Genomic DNA, 24,752 nt, shown 5'->3' on the forward strand with positions numbered 1-24,752 from the left:
CACCCTTGTGATTAGATAGAGCGCCAATGCCTCTTAGCTCTACAGGCGGTCCCCTAGTTACAAACATCGGACTTACAAAGACTCCTACTTACAAACGGAGGGAAACAACAGGAAGTGAGAGAAAGTCTACCACTAGGAAGGGACATTTACTCCTGTAAGAGTTATTATGGTAAAAAGATACCTCCACTGATGCTTTATCACCAAAGCTTGTTTCCACAACAACCCAAAATCTTCAAAATCCAATTGTCATTGCGACAGAAAGTGAGGTGAAATCTTCTGATCAGGGGCACAGACAGCAAAACAAAGGTTACAGGGGTGTTAACCCTTCCCTATGCTATCCAAAAAGCTTAAAAATAGTTTTTTTGGCTGGAGCTACACTTACAAACAGATTCAACTTAAGAACAAACCTACAGACCCTATTTTGTTTGTAACCTGGGAACCACCTGTACTCAGTTCCTCATATAATCCTATAGAAAAGCCACAGGAGATTGGTTGACAGTGCTCATAGTATTATGTAGTGTTTTTTTTTTTTTTTGTGACTACAAAGTTGTGTGCTGTACCATTCTTTTTACTATATTGTTGTTTACAAACAACACAACAACAGCCATAAAGGTTTATAACAACACGTAAACAGATTTTGGTTCACAAAGCCAATGCCTCTTAGCTCTACAGGCGGTCCCCTAGTTACAAACATCCGACTTACAAAGACTCCTACTTACAAACGGAGGGAAACAACAGGAAGTGAGAGAAAGTCTACCACTAGGAAGGGACATTTACTCCTGTAAGAGTTATTATGGTAAAAAGATACCTCCACTGATGCTTTATCACCAAAGCTTGTTTCCACAACAACCCAAAATCTACGAAATCCAATTGTCATTGCGACAGAAAGTGAGGTGAAATCTTCTGATCAGGGGCACAGACAGCAAAACAAACGTTACAGGGGTGTTAACCCTTCCCTATGCTATCCAAAAAGCTTAAAAATAGTTTTTTTGGCTGGAGCTACACTTAAAAAATGTACCTGTTCCGACTTACAAACAGATTCAACTTAAGAACAAACCTACAGACCCTATTTTGTTTGTAACCTGGGAACCACCTGTACTCAGTTCCTCATATAATCCTATAGAAAAGCCACAGGAGATTGGTTGACAGTGCTCATAGTATTATGTAGTTTTTTTTTTTTTTTTTGTGACTACAAAGTTGTGTGCTGTACCATTCTTTTTACTATATTGTTGTTTACAAACAACACAACAACAGCCATAAAGGTTTATAACAACACGTAAACAGATTTTGGTTCACAAAGCTGGGGAGGCATTGAGAACATGGATAGAACCAGTGTAAATATGTCTGCTGTAGCCAAATCTAGTGACATTTTGCTTCCTGGTTCCAACCTAATTCCAAAGTAGCCATGCACTGGGCTTTTGACATTCGCTGAGTCTTCATGCAGAATGAAGCCACCAATGATATGTATAGCTGCGACTACAGGCCTTTTAACCAATGGTCAAATGGAAAGCCTGAGATTTTCTTGTTATGATGAAAAAGTATGTTCATATTTATCCTAATACCTTTTCTCATCATTGCAGTCACAATTTACTTATGCAAGAACTTGAATATTAATACTATTGACATTATTATGCACACTCAGGAGCTGAGAGACAGTGCGTGTTATCAGCATAAAGTCAAGCAGATAAGAGGGCAGCACCGGTGAGACTTCAGAGGCCCTCTCAGCTTTCACTCTGATGTCCTGTAGTTGCCCTCAAGATAAAATAAGTAAAGGTAAAATAGGGAGGAAATATATGTATTTAATATACAACTTGTAAAAGGTAGACTGCACAGTTATAACAATTTGAAACTAAATGCTGACATTCTTGAGTAGTTCCAGTTGTGCCTGGCTTTCTTTAAAATTGATCTATCTATCTATCTATCTATCTATCTATCTATCTATCTATCTATCTATCTATCTATCTATCTATCTATCTATCTATCTATCTATCTATCTATCTATCTATCTATCTATCTATAGTTTGCATTCAGATCCAGTTTAATGCAATTCTATACTTCAATGTTAAAGTGGAAGTATAGTCAAATGGTAACTAAGCCTAAACCTGTTCCCACCCCATTCTAAGCCTATTTTAACTACTCCGGAAGGGAAAGAAGTCTATACTTACCTATCCTGAGGGAGCTCCTGTCCCGTCAGCTCCAGCGGCTGGCTTCAGTGAAGAGGAAAGATCATTGACAATGGCTGCAGAGCCTGGGTGCTGTTGTCACCCATAGGCTTACTATGGGGCATCCATTGTTGGCTGCCTGTTCTCTACACGGAAGCCGTCGCTAGAACCTGATCATGTGACTGAACTGGAGAAGCCTCAGAATAGGTAAGTATACAGATTTTTCCTTTCACAGATTAGATAGAATAGGCATTAAATGAGGGTGGGAAAAGGTTTGGGCTTAGTTAGTATTTAACTGGAATTACACTCCAATTTTAAATTCCACTTTAGCCATGTTAGTGTTGATGGGATACAGTATATCAGGGAGGTCCAAACTTTTTTCTAAGAGGGCCAGATTTTTTCAAAGAGGGCCAGAAGTGAACATGTGTGAGGGACGACCATTTTGTCTGACATTCTTTGAACCATTAAAATTCAGTCTAATGCCCCGTACACACGGTCGGACATTGATCGGACATTCCGACAACAAAATCCTAGGATTTTTTCCGACGGATGTTGGCTCAAACTTGTCTTGCATACACACGGTCACACAAAGTTGTCGGAAAATCCGATCGTTCTGAACGCGGTGACGTAAAACACGTAGGTCGGGACTATAAACGGGGCAGTGGCCAATAGCTTTCATCTCTTTATTTATTCTGAGCATGCGTGGCACTTTGTCCGTCGGATTTGTGTACACACGATCGGAATTTCCAACAACGGATTTTGTTGTCGGAAAATTTTATAGCCTGCTCTCAAACTTTGTGTGTCGGAAAATCCGATGGAAAATGTCCGATGGAGCCCACACACGGTCGGAATTTCCGACAACACGCTCCGATCGGACATTTTCCATCGGAAAATCCGACCGTGTGTACGGGGCATAAGAGTGTTCTTCTGAGCACTAATACACTGCCCAACAAGTATTCTCTTGCCTTTGTGGCTGTGTGTGGTGAAGAGATGAGCTTGGGCGTGTTATTTGGATATATATATCTTTTGTGGCCCCCAACGAATCCTTGATCGCCGGTCAGGACTAAGGATGAGCTTGGGCGTGTTATTTGGATATACCATATTTATCAGCGTATAACACGCACCTTCACTTTAAGAGGGAAGTTTCAGTAAAAAACTTAAAATTAAAAAAAAAGAACTGTGAAGCAAAATAAGGGTCAGTGCCCATCAATGCAGCCTAATCAGTGCCCATCTGCAGCCTCACCATTGCCATGAATGCAACCTTACAATTGCAAACTAATGCAGCCATACCATTGCCATGAATGCAGCCTTACCATTGCCATGAATGCAGCTTCACCATTGCCATGAATGCAGCCTCACCATCGACATTAATGCAGCCTTACCATTGCCATGAATGCGGTCTCACCATTGCCATGAATGCAGCCTAACTATTGCCATGAATGCAGCCTTACCATTGCCATCAGTGCAGCCTGATCCATGCCCATCTGCAGGCTCGTAGTGGACAGGGAGGGGGGCGGGACAATTCCCGACAGATTACATATATGAGAATCTCCTGTTTACTCAGCGGCCTCTTTAATACAAAGTTCCGCCTCCTATGATAGACAGAACAGTCATCCAATGCCAGCCCAAGAGACGGGACTTCCTATTATAGATACCGCTGAGTAAACAGGAGATTCTCCTGTAAGTAACCTGTCGGGACTCGTCACGCCTCCTCCCTGTCCCCTCCAAGGCAGTGCCGATAAATAAGGTATATATCCAAATTGCCAGGGGGGCTGTATTAAACTGGAATGCGGGCCACAATTAGCCCGCGGGACGGACTTTCAACATGCCTGCAGTATATGAATAAAGGAGAATAGAGAGGCTGAAATATGTAATTTTCCTGAACAAAATGCTGCACCTAGCTTTCTCAAGTGATCCTCACATAACCAACAAGCCTAGTCTTTCGTTCACGTGATCTTTCCAAAATGGAAAGATCAGCTAATTTGTAGGAAGCATTGGAGGGAACCTGAAATAACATTTCCTCCAGAAAAGGTAAATCAATCCTTCTAATTTTATTCAATCCTTCCGACAACACTGTAAACGCAGCTTTCAGGTAGCTTTTTGAGTTTAGATCCACAGTGTCCTCAAAGAAGCAATGTTCAAACAAGCTAAACTATTCTAATGCATCTTTGCGCTTTGCATTCTATCTGGAGAAGAAAGTAATTTCATCTTCTCAGCTGTGAAACATTTCACTAATTGAAACATAGTTATTGCATATTTAAACCCCAAAAAATAATAACAAATTGCATCTTACCAGTCCTTAGATATGGTGATTGCATTAGTTTTTTTTTTTAACTTTTATTTCCACCTGGTGATTCTGCCAGTAAAACGCGCCTTTTCCTAGGGTCACAAGACTCCCTCACTCTACTATTTCAGGGCAACAAAAACAGGATAGGACTACAGAAACGTTCCTATTTCCTTTTCTTCATATAAAGAGCAGCAGGGTTTGTAGTACTCACAGATAATTGAAACAATGTACTGTAACTGAGAAGAAGGCAGCACAGGTACGGTAGAGAACAGAGGAATTTATCGACTGACAAGATTTCTGGAAAGATCAACAGATACTGTTTCGCACATATCAAACAGAAGCAAAACACTTCATGGTGTATTTAACAGACCAAATAAACCCCCAGTTTGGTTTGCACCAGAAATTTCGAACATGGCGAAAGTTCGGAACCAAATAACGAACCCCATTTGAAGTCTATGGAACCCGAACAATAAAAATCAAAAGTGCCCATTTTGAAGGCTTACTTGCAAGTAATTGGGCATACAATGGTTATGGTGGTCCGGGTACTGCCCTGGAGGACATCAATGAAAAAAAAGTTTGCAAAAAACATCATTTTTAAATGAGCAGTGATTTATTGATGCTTAAAGTGAAAGCATAAGAAGGAAAAATTCCTTTCAATCTTGCCCCTGGGGGGGTTATGGTCCCCTTAATCTACCAGTAAAGTGGCACACCTGTACTGTGTATAGAAGCTGCTGCAGAAATAATTGCATTTATAAAGCCAGAAAAAAATTACATTTTCCCTGCAAGCTTTCTTTATTTTGTAAGCAATGGCTTGCAGAGTCAGTCTGTATGATGAGGCTACAATGTAGTGCACTGGGAACAAGACTAGAGATTTTTTGGATAAATTCTGCTGTCTCTTTCACAGACTTTGGATAGAAGTAACAGGTGCGGAAAAATATGCCTTTGGGTGTCGGTGGTGCCTTCACAACGTAACATTATTGTCAGGAATCAGCGGCTAAGGACCAAACTTATGCATAACAAGCCAAAAGCAATTAGTGACTAGCCTTGTCTGGATAACTTAAGAACACATTAAAACACAGAGTCCTCCAGGCAATGGTTTTCCTGCAGCCCAAAGTCTGTGACAATACTTCCCCCCTGTTCCATAGTCCGGCAGACCCGGCTAAATCCAATACGGATCACCTTGGGGATGTACAGGAGCTATAGTACAATCAAAGTTCAGTTTGCCAGGAAAGTCCATCTGCGTTGCCATTTTGTTGGCCCGGCCTGTACTGCACAGTAAAGTTGTAGGGCTGCAGGGCAAGACTCCACCTCAATAAGCGTCCGTTGCCCCCGGATACTCGAAATATCCAGATCAAAGGATTGTGGTCTGTGAGCACCGTGAAGGGTCATCCATAGAGACACATCTAAAGTTTTTTTCAAGGCTCACACCATTCTTTTTCTATGGCTGCATACCCCATCTCCCGGGGTAGTAACTTGCGACTGAAGTGGGCAACAGGGTGCTCACTGCCATCGGCTCCCACTTGGCTTAGGACTGCTCCCAACCCAAAGGTAGAAGCATCTGTATGTACACAAAAACATCAGTTTGGGTCAGGAGCAGCCAAAACTGGGGCAGAAACCAAAGCATTTTTCAGGCGCTGGAAAGCATTTTCACACTCTCGGGACCACAGGACCTGGCGGGGAAGAGTCTTTCTGGTCAAGTCAGTAAGGGGTTTAGCTATCGTTCTATAGCCGGGAACAAGCCTCCTATGGTATCCTGCAGTGCCTAGAAACACCAAGACCTGGGTTTTCGTCCGGAGGGTGGGCCAGTTGGCAATGGCCTCTATTGTAGCTGGTTCAGGACACTGTTCCCCATGGCCTCCTGATGTCTGAGGTACTGATCCTCAGACATCCCTATTCTACATTTTTCTGGCTTTAATGTTAGTCCGGCAGCCCTGATGTGGTCTAACACAGTACCCAGGTGGAGTAAATGTTCCTCCCAGGTATCGCTGTAGATCGCAATCTTATCCAGGTATGCACAGGCATAATCCTGAAGGCCATCGAGGAGTTGATTTACCATCCTCTGGAATGTTGCCGGAGAATTTTTCATTCCAAATGGCATGATCTTAGACTGGTACAAGTCAAAGGGGGGTGATGAATGCTGACTTCGGAAAAGATTCCGGGTCCAGAGGAATTTGCCAGTACCCTTTGCATAGGTCAAGGGTAGTTAGGAAATGACCTCGGGTGATGCGGTCTAACAGTTCATCGACCCGGGGCATGGGGTAGGCGTCAGTCAGTTAGTCTGCGGTAATCTATGCAGAAGCGGGTAGTACCATCCTGCTTTGGTACTAACACTACTGGGGATGCCCAAGGGCTGATGGAGGACTTGATGACTCCTAATTTAAGCATGTCCTTTATCTCCTGCCTCATACCCTCTCTCACTGACTCAGGTACCCTGTACCTGGAGTCAGGCTGGAGCATATATGGCAGTTATCTCCTCGGGACTCTCTTGGTACGCTATGAGGATGTTCACATGGAAAGTCCGCCGGACTCTTTCATCTGAGCATTTTATCTCCTGCCTCATACTTTCTCTCACTGACTCAGGTACCCTGTAAGCCACCTGCAGCATAGGTGGCTGTCTTGGGGTTTCCACTCGGTGCACTGCCATAGTAATGTATCCAGGCTTGGTGGAAAACACGTCCTTACGCTGCCTAAGGACCAGCCTGGCCTGGTCCTGCTGCTCCGGCCCTAGCTGCCCTTCTAACCTCATTGACTCTACACTTACTCTGCCCCTATCTCTCACCGGTAGCTCTGGCAGGGGAAGGTTCTCAGAATCTTCCCCGGCTGGAGCACAAATGGTAGCTATCTCCTCGGGCCTCTCTTGGTATGCTTTGAGCATGTGCACATGGAAGGTCTGCCGGACTCTTTCATCTGAGCACTTAGCTACCAGGTAGGTAGTGTCACATATTTGCTGCACTACCTTGTAGGGTCCCTGCCAAGAGGCCTGTAATTTGTCCAACTTGGTAGGCTTGGGAGCAAAAACTTTCTGCCCTACAGCCAAGGTGCGATTTCTGGGTGGTACAATCATACCACTGCTTCTGCCGCCCCTGTGCGGCTTGAAGGTTCTCCCATACGGTGTCTGTGAGTTCCCTCTGCCGGTCCCTGAGCAATAGTACATACCCTACCACAGAGGTCTCTTCAGCCCCTAGACCTCCTTCCCAATGGGCTCTAAGTAGATCTAGTGGCCCCCTCACCTGTCTCCCATCCAATAACTCAAATGGGGAGAACCCCGTAAATTCCTGCAACACTTCCATGTAAGCGAACAAGAGGTGCGGCAAACATTTCTCCCAGACCCGGTGAGAAGTTGCGAACGTCCATAGTAATTGCTTCAGTGGCATAACTAGGTATTTGAAATGTCCAAAGTGCATCCGGAATGCTGTCTTCCATTTAACTCCTTCACAAATTCTGACTAGGTTGTATGTACCTTTCAAATCAAGCTTAGAGAATACTTGCGCCCCTCGCAACCTCTGGAATAACTCACGAATCAAAGGAAGTGGGTAGCAATTTTTGACAGTTTATTTTGTTAAGATCTCGGTAGTCCAAGCAGGCAGGGCCTGAGAGTTGATCTTTCTTCTCGACAAAGAAGATGCCAGCTCCTGCCGGTAATGTGTAAGGTCTAATGAATCCTTTCTCCAAGCTTTCATAAACACAATTATGGAGGGTTTCTAGTTCTAGTCCAGAAAGAGGGTAGATACGGCCAAAATGTATTTCAGCCCCGGGCAGCAATTCAATGGGGCAATCATAAGCCTGATGAGGAGGAAGAGTATCCCCATTCTTCTTATTGAAAACAACTAGATATTCATAGTAAACTGCAGGGGCTTGTTTCGGCACTTCTGGATCAGTCTGGATAGTCAGGAGAGGGGTAGCAGTGTGTGACTGCTGTGGAACACAATGTACCTGGCAGTATGAAGAAGGGAAGAGGACCTCTTGATGCTGGGGTTATGTGCCCTCAGCCAGGGCATACCCAGAATGATGGGGAACATAGGTGACGTAATGACATCTAGGCGTAGAAATTCTTGATGGCCAGAGGAAGAAAGGCAGAGGATTGGAGCCACCTCTTGTGTCACCGGGCCCGACTTAATACCAGAACCTTCAGCCAGATGAACAACAAACCCATGTTTCTTGGTACAGAGGGCACGGTTGTCCTGGGCTGTGAAATTAGAGTCCACAAAGCAGCTACAGGCACCAGAGTCTATAATTGCAGGAACAGAAATAGTGCTTTCAGCAAGTTTCAGGTGACATAGGAAGGTGAGGTGTACTTGATCAGTCCCAGGTGGATGCATCGTGTGGATCCCATTAGTAGGGGACTTGCATGGTTTTACTGGACAGGCCTGTAGATGGTGACCGGCATCGCCACAGTAGAGGCAGAGGTTGCAACGATTACGTCAAAGAAGTTTAGCTTCGGACAGGGAGGGTCTCCAAATACTCCTTTGTGAGTAGCCCCGAGGTGTCCTCGTCATGTTACCAGTGATGCAGGAAACAGTATTCTCGGGTCTTGGGTGGACATGCCAGGGCTGGGTCGTGTTGCCCACGTAGGTGATAAGCCCAGGATTCGGGCTCATCCAGAAGAACAGGGATAACGAATCCCATCTTATGCAGAGAAAGTTTGTGGTAGAAGGGAAAAGTACTGTTCACAAGAGTTGCAGAAATTTCCTGCAATCTCCAGAGAAGCGCTCGAGAATGGGAACTCAGGGTTCAGGTGGGAGGAAGGCATCGCTGGGTATGCTGGTCACCGCCTAGGTAGCTTCATCTGTGACAGCAGGAGGACCCGAAGGTGGCAAAATCTCTGTGCCGGCTAATGATTGATCTTCCATGCAATTATGTTTTCCTTGCAGACTTTGCATGATGTAAGATGTGCGGAGATCGATCAACAAATGTCCTCCAGTGGAGAGGCTTCCCTTTCAGACTCCATCATTGGCTGACTGATACTGTCATGTACCTGATAGGAGTTGATAAGGTTGGCCTCTCTTCTGTCTCCTGTCCTGGCCCCACTGAGGATGAGACAGAGGAAGCCGAGGGACAGGAGGGACACAAGTGCCTGATGTTGATGATTCCGGACCGGCAGCTTGTCAGGGCTCTGGAGCCTGGAGCATGCAGCGGTGTGCAGAGCTGGAACAGAAGACAGGCAGGCACCTGAAGGTTAACAGAAGCCAGGGTCATAGGCAGAAGCAGAGTCTCAGGAATAGCCAGGGTCATCAGCAGGTGGGCAGCGGGTACCAAGTCATAAGCAGAGCCAGAGTCAGGAACAGAGCCGGGTAAGAGGTGAACAGCAAGTCAGGAACAGGATATACAGCTAAGGTCAAAGAACATGCCAGGTCAGCAACAAAGAGAGCCTACAGGATCAGATCAGGATACAGGACACAGCTGAAGATCAGTCAGCAAAGAATAGGAGACTGGGCTCCCTTTAAATAGCCCATCTGGCGCCAAGAGGAATTGTGCCTGTGTGCATGCGCATTCACAATAGTGGATGCCCACGCGCATGCATGTGCCTGTTAGCCGTTCTTCAGGACAAACCATGTGCCTGCGTCTCACAGGTATTCCCTGACACTCATGACCCAGTAATCCAGCGGATTGTCGACTGGAAAGCTCTCAATCTCTGTTTTCGCCCCTAGATAAGCGTCCACCATGTGAGACAGACGCTGCCGATGGTATGTGAAAGCTGACAGCCCTGGGCAGCGAGGATTAAAAAAATTGTGAATGCATCATTTAGGCAGCCGCCTTCTCCACCTCTCCTCTCTTGACCAACAGAAGCCTCAAAACTACATTTTCCACAACACTGTTCAGAGTCTGGAAAAGCATTAGATAAACTCCTCTTTAAGGTGTCCTCAAGAGATTTCATCTTCTGCACTCTGTGGGGACGGGATGAGTTCTGAAACTGTCCCCTGGTAACGGTTGTCAAGGAGGGTTACCAACAAATGGTGATCCTTCTCCTTTACGACATGTATTCTTGGGTCCTTTCGCAGGCTTTGAAGCATGGGGGAGCCCATGCAGCGCAAATTTGCGGTGTTATGAGAAGCAGACTCCTCTGGGTCACGGAGGATTTTAGTATCTGGAACTGCCTCCTCCCAGCCACGTACTATGCCCAAGGGTTCTTTGGATGAAAACCTTCTCTTACTGTTTGACGTAAGAGAAACTGAGCACTGGCTGTGTATGACCACCTGAAATGGCTACAGACTCTTCTGGCCTGCTTTAGCAGATCTTCCAACCCTGGGTACCTATTTAGGAAATGCAGTAGAAGAAAATATTACAGCGCACACATGCAAAAAAGACATTTACCTCAAGCAAGGCTAGTTTAAAACACCTAAGCATTTCTAGAAAAACATTTTCAAAAAATATGGGGATTTGGTCACACCATATTGCTATATGGTGCTAAGCCCACTTACTGCGACAAAGTACCCCATAATCAGTGGGTCCTACACTATCCATGGAGTGGGAGAACCTGCATCTCTGAACCATGAGAGCATTGCACTCTTCTAAATGGGAGAATCATAAGGTCTCCACCCATGACACAAGTGGACACTAATTAAAAGGTACATATGTTATGTAGTGAGGTGCTCCGCACCCAAAAGGATTTGGTCAGAATCCATACAATATACAAACAAGATATTTGGGGGGCACACTCTAAAAAATGCATTAAAGATGGTGCAGCCATAAGACCATACAGTAGAAGAAAATATTACAGCGCACACATGCAAAAAAGACATTTACCTCAAGCAAGGCTAGTTTAAAACACCTAAGCATTTCTAGAAAAACATTTTCAAAAAATATGGGGATTTGGTCACACCATATTGCTATATGGTGCTAAGCCCACTTACTGCGACAAAGTACCCCATAATCAGTGGGTCCTACACTATCCAGGGAGTGGGAGAACCTGCATCTCTGAACCATGAGAGCATTGCACTCTTCTAAATGGGAGAATCATAAGGTCTCCACCCATGACACAAGTGGACACTAATTAAAGGTACTTATGTTATGTAGTGAGGTGCTCCGCACCCAAAAGGATTTGGTCAGAATCCATACAATATACAAACAAGATATTTGGGGGGCACACTCTAAAAAATGCATTAAAATTATGAAAATGTTTTTCTAGAAATGCTTAGGTGTTTTAAACTAGCCTTGCTTGAGGTAAATGTCTTTTTTGCATGTGTGCGCTGTAATATTTTCTTCTACTGTATGGTCTTATGGCTGCACCATCTTTAATGCATTTTTTAGAGTGTGCCCCCCAAATATCTTGTTTGTTTATTTAGGAAATGCTGCACCACCAAATTGAGGACATGTGCCAGGCATGGCAAATGTGTCAATTTTCCCTGTCTAAGGGCGGACAGGAGGTTTGTGCCATTATCACACACCACCATTCCTGGCTCCAGCTGGTGTGGCGTGATCCACCTCTTCTGGTGGGAAATGGGCCCGGAAATATGTATTGGAATAGGGTGGCTGCTCTCTACTCTTCCGTGATGCCTGCATCGTTGGGGTTGTGTCTCACTCTTACTTTCCTCCTCTGCTCTATCTGGCACCCAAATCGTGTCAGTGACCCCATCATCATCATCTCCTCCATCCTCATTACCACTGGAGACAATTTGGCAATACACTGCGGTTGGAGGAACATGCCTGCCAATTTGTATACCAGTGTTCTCCCCTCTCAGTATGCTATGTTCCTGCCTTCCTCAACTTCAGAACCAACATCTGAATCAAGTAATGGCTGTGCATCATCAAGGGGCAAGTGGCTGACGCTGTGTTCAAATAACTCAGCTGACTCCTCCATGCCTGATGCTGGGGCTATGGCAGGAATAGCTTTGGACAAGGAGACAGGTTTAGCTATTTTGGTAGCTGCAGCGGACTGTGCACCAGTCTCTGCTTGGGTGACGGAGGATGAGGATGGTTTAGTAAGACAGTCCACCACTTCCTCTGTAAGCTGTGGCTGGATAGCACATCACTAAACAGAGGAAATGATGCCCTGCCTGAGGACTGACCATGTCCACCTTTGCCTGTGGACACATATGCTGCTGGCCCCCTCACAGTGCCATGGGAATGTCTGCCTCTCCTTGTTGTCCTCCTAGGCATGATGGGGGAGGGGGGTGCATATTAACACAACATAATATAGATGTGCAAATGTGTACGTGGATGCACTTTTTTTCAATGGAAAATGGTGTATGGTGCACTTTAAGTCCCGGTTCACATTTCTGCGCTCTGCGAGATCACATGTGATTCACACTGCAATGTGCTGTCCGTGCGATGCGATTTCTGCAATATAGATAATATGGCTGATATCGTATCACATTCGGACCAAACTCGCACAGGACCCTTTTTTTGGTCTGCACCAGAATAGGATCACATGGGCGTGATCCGATTCATGTCTGAACTGTCAGTTTGCAGTGAGATATGCGAGCTGGAAAGGGGGTGTCATTAACAATGTATTAACACTCCTAGCAGTTCGTATATGGCAGTGTGAACTACCGTGCAAGTCGGGTGCGATGCTGGAACCCGCAGAGGATACGCAGTGTTCCAGCATTGCACAAGTGTGAACGGAGCCTAACTTGAGTACTTACTATTACACAGACACACTCCACTGATAAAACTGCACTGACGCACTGCAATATACTGCGTCAAATGTGTACTAACGTACAAAAATGTACTGCGTTAAACGGCACATAACACACTGAAATATACGACATTAAATTTGCAGGAAGGCACTGAACTTTACTGCGTTAAATGGAAGATTACGCACTGAAATATATGGCGTTAAACTTGCATTAACACACTGAACTTTACTGCGTTAAACGGAAGATAACTCACTGAAATATACGACGTTAAACTTCCAGTAATGCACTGAAATATACTGTGTTAAGTGTGCACTAACACACAGAAATGTACTGCGTTAAATGGCACGTAAAACACTGAAATATACAGCGTTAAACTTGCAGGAATGCACTGAACTATACTGCGTTAAACGGCACGTAACGCACGGAAATATACAGCATTAAACTTCCAGTAACGCACTGAACTGTACTGCGTTAAACGGAAGATACGCACTGAAATATATGGCGGTAAACTTGCATTAACACACTGAACTTTACTGCCTTAAACGGAAGATAACTCACTGAAATATATGACGGTAAACTTGCAGTAACACACTAAACTGTACTGCATTAAACGGCATGTAACGCACTGAAATATAAACTTGCAGGATTGCACCGAACTATACTGCCTTTAACGAAAAATAACGCACTGAAATATACAGCGTTTAACTTGCAGTAACACACTGAACTGTACTGTGTTAAACTGAAGATAATGCACTGAAATATATAGCGTTAAACTTGCAGTAATGCACTGAACTGTACAGCGTTAAACTTGCAGTAATGTACTGAACTGTACAGCGTTAAACTTGCAGTAATGCACTAAAATATACTGTGTTAAAAGATAATGCACTGAAATATTCGGCGTTAAACTTGCAGTAATGCACTGAACTGTACTAGGTTAAATGGAAGATACGCATTGAAATATACAGCGTTAAACTTCCAATAACGCACTGAAATATACTGCGTTAAGTGTGCACTAACACACAGAAATGTACTGCATTAAATGGCACGTAAAACACTGAAATATACAGCGTTAAACTTGCAGGAATGCACTGAACTATACTGCGTTAAACGGAAGATAACGCACTGAAATACACAGCGTTAAACTTGCAGTAGCGCACTGAACTGTACAGCGTTAAACTTGCAGTAAGGCACTGAAATATACTGTGTTAAATATGCCATAACGCACTGAACTATACTGCGTTAAACGGCATGTAATGCACTGAAATATATGGCTTTAAACTTGCATTAACACGCTGAACTATACTGCGTTAAATTGAAGATAACGCACCGAAACATACGTTGTTAAACTTGCAGTAACGCACTGAACTTTACTGCGTTAAACGGAAGATAACTCACTGAAATATGCGGTGTTAAACTTGTAGTAATGCACTGAACTGTACTGCGGTAAATAGCATGTAACGCATTGAAATATACGGCATTAAACTTGCAGTAATGCACTGAACTGTACTGTGTTAAACGGAAGATACGCACTGAAATATACGGCGTTAAACTTGCAGTAACGCACTGAAATATACAGTGTTAAACTTGCAGGATTGCACTGATGTGTACTGCGTTAACCACCTCAATACAGGGCACTTACACCCCCTTCTTGCCCAGACCAATTTTCAGCTTTCAGCACTCTCACACTTTGAATGACAATTACTCAGTCATGCAACACTGTACCCATATGAAATTTGCGTCCTTTTTTCACATAAATATAGCTTTCTTTTAGTGGTATTTAATCACTAGTGGGTTTTTTATTTTTTGTGCTATAAATAAAAAAAGACCATACATTTTGTGAAAAAAATGCCCTTTTCTTTGTTTCTGTCATAAAATTTAGCAAATTAGTAATTTTTCTTCATAAATGTTGGCCAAAATTTATACTGCTACATAGCTTTGGTAAAAACAACCCAAATTAGTGTATATTATTTGGTCTTTGTGAAAGTTATAGAGTCTACAAACTATGGTGCCAATCACTGAAAATTGATCACATCTATCAGGCCTTCAGTACATCAGGTGTATCTCATTTCTTACAAGTTAGGAAAGTACAAATACCCCCCCAAATGACCCCTTTTTAGAAAGTAGACATTCCAAAGTATTAAGTAAGTAGCGTGGTGAGTTTTTTTAAGTTGTATTTTTTTCCCACAATTCTTTGCAAAATGAAGTTTTTGGAAAATGTGTAAAAAAAAAAATAAAAAATTAAAACCCATTTTTTTTATACAAAGTTGTCAATTTATAAGGTATTTCTAACACATAGCATGTATATAGCAAAAATCACACCCCAAAATACATTCTGCTACTCTTCCAGAGTATGGCGATACCACGTGTTACACTTTTACACAGCCTGGCCACATACAGAGGCCCAACATTGAAGTAGTACCTTCAGGCGTTCTAGGAGCATAAATTACACATCTCATTTCATTCCTACCCATCACACTTTTGAAGGTTCTTGAGCACCAGGACAGTGGAATTACCTACAAAATTACCCCATTTTGGAAAGCAAACACCCCAAGGTATATTCTATGTGGCATGGGCTGCAGATAGGTACTTGGGTACTCTGATGGGCTGCAGATAGGTACTTGGGTAACTTGATGAGCTGCAGACAGGTACTTGAGTACTCTGATGGGCTGGTGACAGGTACTCGGGTACTCTGATGGCCTGGTGACAGGTACTCGGGTACTCTGATGGCCTGGTGACAGGTACTTGGGTACTCTGATGGGCTACAGATAGGTACTCGGGGACTCTGATGGGCTGGTGACTGGTATTTGGGTACTCTGAAGGGCTATGACAGGTACTCAGTATTCATCTGAACTCTGACAGGTACTCAGATGGACTGTGACAGGTACTCAGGTACTCAGATGAACTGTGACAGGTACTCGGGTACTCAGATGAACTGTGACAGGTACTCGGGTACTCAGATGGACTGTGACAGGTACTCAGATGGACTGTGACAGGTACTCGGGTACTCAGATGAACTGTGACAGGTACTCGGGTACTCAGATGGACTGTGACAGGTACTCAGATGGACTGTGACAGGTACTCAGGTACTCTGGTACTCATATGGACTGTGACAGGTACCCAGGTACTCAGATGAACTGTGACAGGTACTCGGGTACTCAGATGGACTGTGACAGGTACTCAGATGGACTGTGACAGGTACTCAGGTACTCTGGTACTCATATGGACTGTGACAGGTACTCATGTACTCTGGAACTCATATGGACTGTGACAGGTACTCAGGTACTCAGATGAACTGTGACAGGTACTCGGGTACTCAGATTAACTGTGACAGGTACTCATATGGACTGTGACAGGTACTTGGGTACTCAGATGAACTGTGACAGGTACTTGGGTACTCAGATGAACTGTGACAGGTACTCGGGTACTCAGATGGACTGTGACAGGTACTCGGGTACCCAGATGAACTGTGACAGGTACTCGGGTACTCAGATGGACTGTGACAGGTACTCGGATGAACTGTGACAGGTACTCGGATGAACTGTGACAGGTACTCAGATGAACTGTGACAGGTACTTTGATGTGTGGTGACAGGTACTTTGATGGGTGATGACAGGTCCTCTTTATTGGGGGGGCAATCCATGTGTGTTGGTGTACACTGTAAACGGTAACGAGATGTTACTGCAATCTCCTTCTCACACGCGATCGGTGTGTGAGGAGGAGAGCCCGGTAACATCTATGTTTACATTTAGTGATCGGCTGTGAAAGGATCACAGTTGATCACGTGGTAAACAGCCGACGGCCAATCGCTGTTTACCAGCGTCAGTGATGTGCAGTGTTCCCGGGAACACGCCGCCACCGACGTGCATTCACAGCGCGCATGCACCGTGTAAAGTGGGGTGGCACCATCTGTGATCGGCCGTGACTTTGTCATGGTTGATCACGTGGTAAACAGCCATGCCCAATGGCTGTTCACCCCCCTCGGTGGCGAGCGGCATCGCCGTGACATGCCGCCACCGAAGGTACAGGGCTGAGCACATACGATCGAGCGCATGCCCTGTTTAAATGGATGGACGTCATTTGACGCTCACCCAGAACAAGAGCCGCACCGCCTGGCCACCATATGACGGCCGGCTGGCATCAAGTGGTTAAGCAGAAGATAACGCACTGAAATATACAGCGTTAAACTTGCAGGAACGCACTGAACCGTACAGCGTTAAACTTGCAGTACCGCACTGAAATATATGGCATTAAACTTGCAGGAACGCAGTGAACTGTACTGCATTAAACAATAGATAACACACTGAAATATATGATGTTAAACTTGCAGGAACGCGCTGAACTGTACAGTGTTAAACTTGCAGTACCGCACTGAAATATACGGTGTTAAACTTGCAGGAACGCAGTGAACTGTACTGCATTAAACAGAAGATAACACACTGAAATATATGACGTTAAACTTGCAGTAATGCACTGAATTGTATGGCGTTAAACTTGCAGTAACGCACTGAAATATACTGTGTTAACCTTGCACTAATGCACAGAAATGTACTGCATTAAACGGCATGTAATGCACTGAAATATACGGCATTAAACTTGCAGTAACGCACTGAACTATACGGTGTTAAACCTGCAGTAACGTACTGAAATTTACTGTGTTAAGCCTGCAGTAATGCACAGAAATGTACTGCGTTACATCGGGTGATGACCACACCCCCTAAAACGTCACAGTCCCAGCATGCCCAGGGACTGTGATGGCATAACGGGGCTGGGTCACCGCCTATATAAGTCAGAGCGGAGCGCACAGAGTGCATTCCAGCTGGAGAGAGCGTCGTGTCAACATCAAAAGAAGAGAAGAGGGAAGAAGGCAGAAGGCAGCAGACCGAGCTCCTTCGCTAGCAAAAGAGCGGCAAAAGAGCAGAAGATAGCAGAGGAGTCCGGCAGAAAACCCGGAGAGCGCGTAGAAGAACCGGAGGGACCCCCGAAGTCAGAAGAAGACCCCCGAAGCTGGAAGAAGACCCCCGAAGGAGGAGGAAGACCCCCGAAGTCGGAAGAGGACCCCCCGAATCCGGAAGAGGACCCCCGGAGCTGTCTAATAAATTACTTTAAAAATCTGTGTAGTGTTTTTTTATTGACACTTTTCCCCTAGGTGAATGGGTAGGGGTACCATGTACCCCATACTCATTCACATAGGGTGGAGGGCCGGGATCTGGGGGCCCCCTTATTAAAGGGGGCTCCCGGATTCCGATAAGCCTTCCGCCCGCAGACCCCGACAACCAACGGCCAGGGTTGTCGGGAAGAGGCCCTTGTCCTCATCAACATGGGAACAAGGTGCTTTGGGGTGGCCGCAGGGCGCCACCTCCCCCAAAGCACCTACCCCCCCATGTTGAGGGCATGCGGCCTGGTACGGCTCGGGGAGGGGGCGCTCGCCTGTCCCCACCCCCTTTCCTGACCGACCGGGCTGCGTGCTCGGATAAGGGTCTGGTATGGATCTTGGGGGGGACCCCACGCCGTTTTTTCGGCGTAGGGGTTCCTCTTAAAATCCATACCAGACCGAAGGGCCTGGTATGACCCTGGGGGGGAACCCACGCCATTTTTTTATTTAAAATTTGGCGTGGAGTTCCCCCTCAATATTCATACCAAACAGTGCCGGGCATTGGCGGGGATCCGAGTCGGATCCCCGTGCTTGTCGCTCATTGGGAAAGCAAATGCAGCCACTTGTGCCCATCATATGCAGACACTTGTGCCCATCAAATGCAGCCACTTGTGTTCATCAAATGCAACCACTTGTGCCCATCATATGCAGCCATTGGGCCCAGTATATGCAGCCACATGTGCCAATCAAATGCAGCCACTTGTGCCCATCATATGCAGCCACTTGTGCCCATCATATGTAGCCACTTGTGCCCATCATATGCAGCCACTTGTGCACATCATATGCAGCCACTGGTGCCAATCAAATGCAGCCACTTGTGCCCAGCATATGCAGCCACTTGTGCCCATCATATGCAGCCACTTGTGCCCATCATATGTAGCCACTTGTGCCCATCATACGCAGCCACTTGTGCCCATCATATGCAGCCATTTGTGCCCTTCAAATGCAGCCACTTGTGCCCTTTAAATGCAGCCACTTGAGCCCATCATATACAGCCACTTGTGCCCAATATATGCAGCCACTTGTGCCCATCAAATGCAGCCACTTGAGCCCATCATATGCAGCCACTTGTGCCAATCAAATGCAGCCACTTGTTCCCATCAAATGCAGTCACTTGTGCCTGTCAAATGCAGCCACTTACCCTGACAATAAATACACACTCCCGCTCAGGGCTCACAGCTGCTGGCACTTGCACACCCCCACGGGAGGTCCGGCACTTACCTGAAGACTCGCATCCTCTGTGTCTCCATCCACTCTCCTCTCCTCCACACTCAGGCAGCAGCGGTGGAGGTGCCCGCTCCTCTCATGCTTCCTCCTCTTGCCAAAGTGCCACTTGGCATCCAATAGGTTTGCCTGGCGCTTTGGCCAATCGGGAAACAGGTCTCACTGACCTGCCTCCTGATTGGCGGGGAGGCACTGTAGTGTGAAGATAGCGAAAATTCATTCGCTATGGTCACACAATTGGGTGGGATTCGGGTGCACTGTCTGCACCCCAAGCCCACCCTTTTTTGAAGCCGATTAGAGCTTCTGGCTCTAATCATGTGCTTAAAAAAAAAACACCCCCTCCTACCCCCGCCATAGGAATCCATGTGTCCGGCGTCCTGAAAGGGGCCAGGCGCATGTATAGGGAGGCGGCGGCAGGGAAAGGGGGGGCGCACCCATGCGCTCTCAATGCACGGGCCGCCACTGATACATTCACACTAATGTAAAGATGAATGGTCGCACTACACTCACACTGAACTATCCCTAGATTAACACTAAACTGATATCCTACACTGACAATAGAATCATAATAGCATACTATAGCACACTAACTGTCTGTCACTAACTGAACAGAGCCCTGTTCTATCTCTTTCCATGCCGATATAACGCTGAAAATGGCCGCTATTGAAAAAATACTTTTATAGTGTGGGATGGGACTAACAGCAATGAGCCATGATTGGATAGAGTCATCATGACAGTGTCCAATTATGGCTCAGACTATGCTCTATGCCCTGATTGAGCAAAGCTTTCATTGCTTCAGCGGCAGCCCAGTGTATTGTGGTCGTTCAGCGGGCCAAACAAACGGTCAAACGCCCTGATAATTCGGTTGTTCAGCGAACAGCCAATGTTTGGCCCATGCTCATGCTCGGGCCAAACCGTTCGCCCATCCCTACCTTTCACACTGGTGCACTTAAAAATGCGGTATGCAATTTAAACGCGTTTTCAATTTGTTTTTGATGTGTCTTCTGGTTTCCTGACTCCCTGGGAAACTTGGACATGTGACTCAAAAAACTCACCAAAACGCACTGCTGGTGTGTTTTTGGTGTGTTTTTGGTGCAATCCCATTGAATTACAATGAAAGGTGTGTTTTTGGTGTGCTTTTGAAAAGCGCACCAAAGATGTTGCATGCAGGACTTTTCAAAATGCAGTGCTACAGATGTGAACAGTTACATAGGATTTAAAGGGTAATCATTTTTATTCACCAATATTAAAGGGCCCTTATAAAGTGACTTCTTATATGCTTTATATGTTTTCTATTTAACTTTGATTCCAAAAGACCCATTCTGTTTTTCCTTTTTAGGATCCTAACTATGTCAACCCTGTGGTGCTTAGAGCAGAGAAGGGGCGTCCCACCTCAGTACACCACCATCACCACTATACACCTCCTGGCCTTCCTGCAGCTCCACCAACACTACAGCCACCATTTGGCTATCCAATGTGGTCTCAGATGATGCCTTCAAACACCATGGGGAACATGGGTGGAATTCCTCATGCAGTGCATCATGTTACTGGCCCAACTACAACACTACCAGCAATGAATATGTAAGTTATCTGCAAGAAAAAACAAAACATTCAGGTGTACCAGGGAGTAAGTTCAATAAAATGCATAAAATAGCTAGCATAGTTCCAGTCACCCATCTCATATTAGTTCCACCTAGTATATTTCCTCATCTATCCTCTAACAACATTTCTTTTTTCAAGTGTAGGAATGGATGGAATCACCCCCAGAGTGCCGAGCATACTATAAGACCCTAAGGTGGATAAGGTGAGTGTTAGAAAGAAATTAATTATATGGACTGAGGTTTGATACAGATACCTGAATTTCAGTATATGTTATGTTATTTTACATGTTTTCAAATTGCATGTATTTTTAGATATTTCCCAATCAGTGGCATTACTGGCGTTGGTGTCACCCAGTGCGGAAAAAATTGGTGCCCCCCCCCAGTCTGTCACTAACTGAACAGAGCCCTGTTCTATCTCTTTCCATGCCGATATAACGCTGAAAATGGCCGCTATTGAAAAAATACTTTTATAGTGTGGGATGGGACTAACAGCAATGAGCCATGATTGGATAGAGTCATCATGACAGTGTCCAATTATGGCTCAGACTATGCTCTATGCCCTGATTGAGCAAAGCTTTCATTGCTTCAGCGGCAGCCCAGTGTATTGTGGTCGTTCAGCGGGCCAAACAAACGGTCAAACGCCCTGATAATTCGGTTGTTCAGCGAACAGCCAATGTTTGGCCCATGCTCATGCTCGGGCCAAACCGTTAACTATAACCGTTAACTATAACGGTTAACCAATAACTATAGACACCCCCCAGTGCAGACCCCCCCTCTCCACTTGTGCTAGTAGTCCCCCCCTCTCCTCTCCCATAACGCCCCCAGCACATGTCCATCTACAAATACAACACACTGTTCAGACCTCAGTTGTGTATGTTTTGTAATGAGCCTGTGTATGAAGGCTGTCCCTTCCCTCCACTCAGCTCTCAGATTACATTACAGCTCTGTGCTCTAGCTTTGCAGTGAATTACATCCCTGCCTTCTACTGCTGAGAAAGTGCTTTGATCCCAAAAGAAAAAACATTTTTTTTATGCATTCTTTATTTTATAGAAGAAAAGGGTTTTTACATATTTTCCAAAACATCCAACACAGGATTATGACAACAAGGGTAATACTACAGAAACCACCCTAGATCGGGTGCAATAGAAATACAAATAAACAATCATCTACAAAAAAGGACCTGCTTAAAAAGTGTTAGCTGGAATTTGGCTTCAATTTGTTATTTAAGTGTATTTAAATCTGCTAGTGCATATATCACTCCCCTCCCGCCAAGCCTGACAATGCTGCCGTCACCGTTGCTCCCTAATACAGGGAGTATGTTACTGGCCAGATCACCAGGTGAAAACAGAATGAAAAAAAAGATAATGCAGCCACCATATCTAATGATTGGTAAGCTGCAATATATTCAGTTTTCGGTTTAATACCGCTATAAAGTATAACTAAGGCAAAACTTTTTTTTGTTTTGGCTAGAGTGGAGAATGTTTTGAACACTTGTCAGTTTTTATTGCTGCCTGTGCCCCCATTAAGGAGATTCACACTCTCTATTTGTCCTATTTACCATTATCATTGCAAGTGAAAGTAAAAGAAAATCCCACATTTTGGGGTTTCCCCAGAAAAGTAATACAGGAGAAATCTTACTAGTTCTGGTGACCTGGGGGTCACCAAGGAATTCCCTTAATTTGCAGGGATTTCCTTTCACTTCCTGTTTGGCTATGGGACAGGAAGTGAAGGTAAATCTCACCAATGGGACACAGATGGCAAAAAAATCTAACAGGGGTTATAACCCTCCCTTACTCTATCCAGAAATGGAAAAAAAAGTTTTGCCTATAGTTAACCATGTGCACTAATCTGTGCTGGAATGAAAAATCTCCTGTGCACGTGTGTGGGAGTTATGTCATCCTGAGCTGACCAATCAAGATGTCCAAAGACACTAAACCTGGGTGAAGACCAGGAGAACTTTTGGGTACCAGCGAGGGAGCTTGTAAAAGTCAAACAGTGCACTGGATCAAGTCTTTATTCTCCATAGACAGGCCTGGTTTATGTGCAGGATATCTAATGCTGCTCATTGTACAAGAGGAAACTACTGGCCCTCACGAGGGCCAGGCCGAGTAAACTTGTGCACTTTTTGTTCATCTGCGGTCATCTGAGGTAAAAGGGTGTCCACTTCTACAAACTTAGAAAAGCTCATAACAACATGAGGGGTGCTTGTATGAAAGTCAAAGAACTGTCAGGGGTATCATTTATTTTTCCTTCATTGCTTAATTGTTTTGGACACAAAGACCTGGGGCTGCGTCACTGATCTGCAACAAGTGTGCCGTCAATAAATTGTTAAGATACCTAATATGCCCATGCTTGGTTCATTTCAGAAATGAGAATGAAATCCATGTAACCTTCACAATCTAGTCGGCAATGGCAGTTCCCATATTTTTATTCTAACAGATTCCAGTAGCAATATTTTTTATTAAAGGAGGTACACTTTGTGGATCATAAGTCAGTCAATAACAATTGTTTCCAATATCATCACTAACATCATATCATTTATTTGTATTTAATATTCAATATGTTTATAGATGTCCACCTTTTAAACTAAAATGCATTAATTATTGGCAAACTGTTATTATCGTTGCAGCTATATCCCAGAAGTAGCAGGAAAAGACGACTATGCATATTGTACAAAATGAAAAACTGAAGATGAAGCTGGATAAGATACATTTATCCATACAAAATGGCTGTAAGGCCTGCCCAAGGTGACAGACTGAAATCCCAGGATGCTTGCCACCAAGCTTTATACTCAGGAGATACTTCCAACTATGTACGGGTAGACTGTGGGCCTGATTTACCAATGAAGTGAGATGAATTGCAATGAAAAGAAGTGAACAAGTAAACATCCAATCATGTTCAGGGAAATTAAATAACATAACATCTTTTGCCTATGACTATGCACGATTCTGGATAAAATGAGAATCACAATTTATTTGCTTAGAATAAAGATCACGATTCTCGGCATAACATCATATTTCACATTATACAAAAAATTTGGGCTAACTTTACTGTTTAGTTTTTTTAATTCTTTGAAGTGCTTTTTTTCCCCCCAAAAAAACGGTGTTTGAAAGACCACTGCGCAAATACAGTCTGCCATAAAATATTGCAACGACCACCATTTTATTCTCTAGGGTCTCTGCTTAAAAAAAAAATTAAAAAAAAAAATAAATATATATATATATATATATATATATATATATATATATATATATATATATATATATACCGATTTTAACATGTAAGCTACAAGTGTCAGAAAAAGGCTTATGCCATGTACACACGATCGGATTTTCCAACGGGAAATGTTGGATGTCAGGCTGTTGGCGGAAAATCCGACCGTGTGTATGCTCCATCGGACAATTGTTGTCGGACTTTCCGCCAACAAATGTCGGCTAGCATGTTCTCAAATTTTCCATCAACAAATGTGTGTTGTCGGACTTTCCGAGCGTGTGTACACAAGTCCGTTGGACAAAAGTCCAAAGTACAAACACGCATGCTCGGAATCAAGGACGAGCCAGAAGTGCTCGGTCTTGTAAAACTAGCGTTCGTAATGGAGATATCACAATGGCTCGCCGTATGTCTTGTACGTCACTACGTTCGTAATTGTTGGCCAACATTTGTGTGACTGTGTGTATGCAAGACAAGTTGGAGCCAACGCCCTTCGAACAAAATTTAACGGTTTTGTTGTTGCAAAGTCCGATCGTGTGT

At 44.5% G+C, this 24,752-nt stretch overlaps 1 protein-coding gene across 3 annotated transcripts in view; it reads left to right on the forward strand.

Annotated features, from left to right (window-relative positions):
• Nucleotides 1–24,213, forward strand: part of LG06H21orf58 (linkage group 06 C21orf58 homolog) — a 94,402-nt gene extending 70,189 nt beyond the window's left edge. For 2 of the 3 annotated variants that reach the window (XM_073633700.1, XM_073633701.1), the window contains 3 exons: nucleotides 20,741–20,982; nucleotides 21,147–21,205; nucleotides 23,632–24,213. In XM_073633700.1, coding sequence (XP_073489801.1) covers nucleotides 20,741–20,982; nucleotides 21,147–21,195 — 291 coding nt within the window. In that variant the 3' untranslated portion in view covers nucleotides 21,196–21,205; nucleotides 23,632–24,213. Of the gene's footprint in view, nucleotides 1–20,740; nucleotides 20,983–21,141; nucleotides 21,206–23,631 lie in introns of all 3 variants that reach the window. The other variant, XM_073633702.1, reaches the window with a different exon arrangement.
• Nucleotides 24,214–24,752: the final 539 nt, after the last annotated feature.

Source organism: Aquarana catesbeiana, linkage group LG06, assembly GCF_042186555.1.
Source record: "Aquarana catesbeiana isolate 2022-GZ linkage group LG06, ASM4218655v1, whole genome shotgun sequence".
NCBI classification, from domain to species: Eukaryota; Metazoa; Chordata; class Amphibia; order Anura; family Ranidae; genus Aquarana; species Aquarana catesbeiana.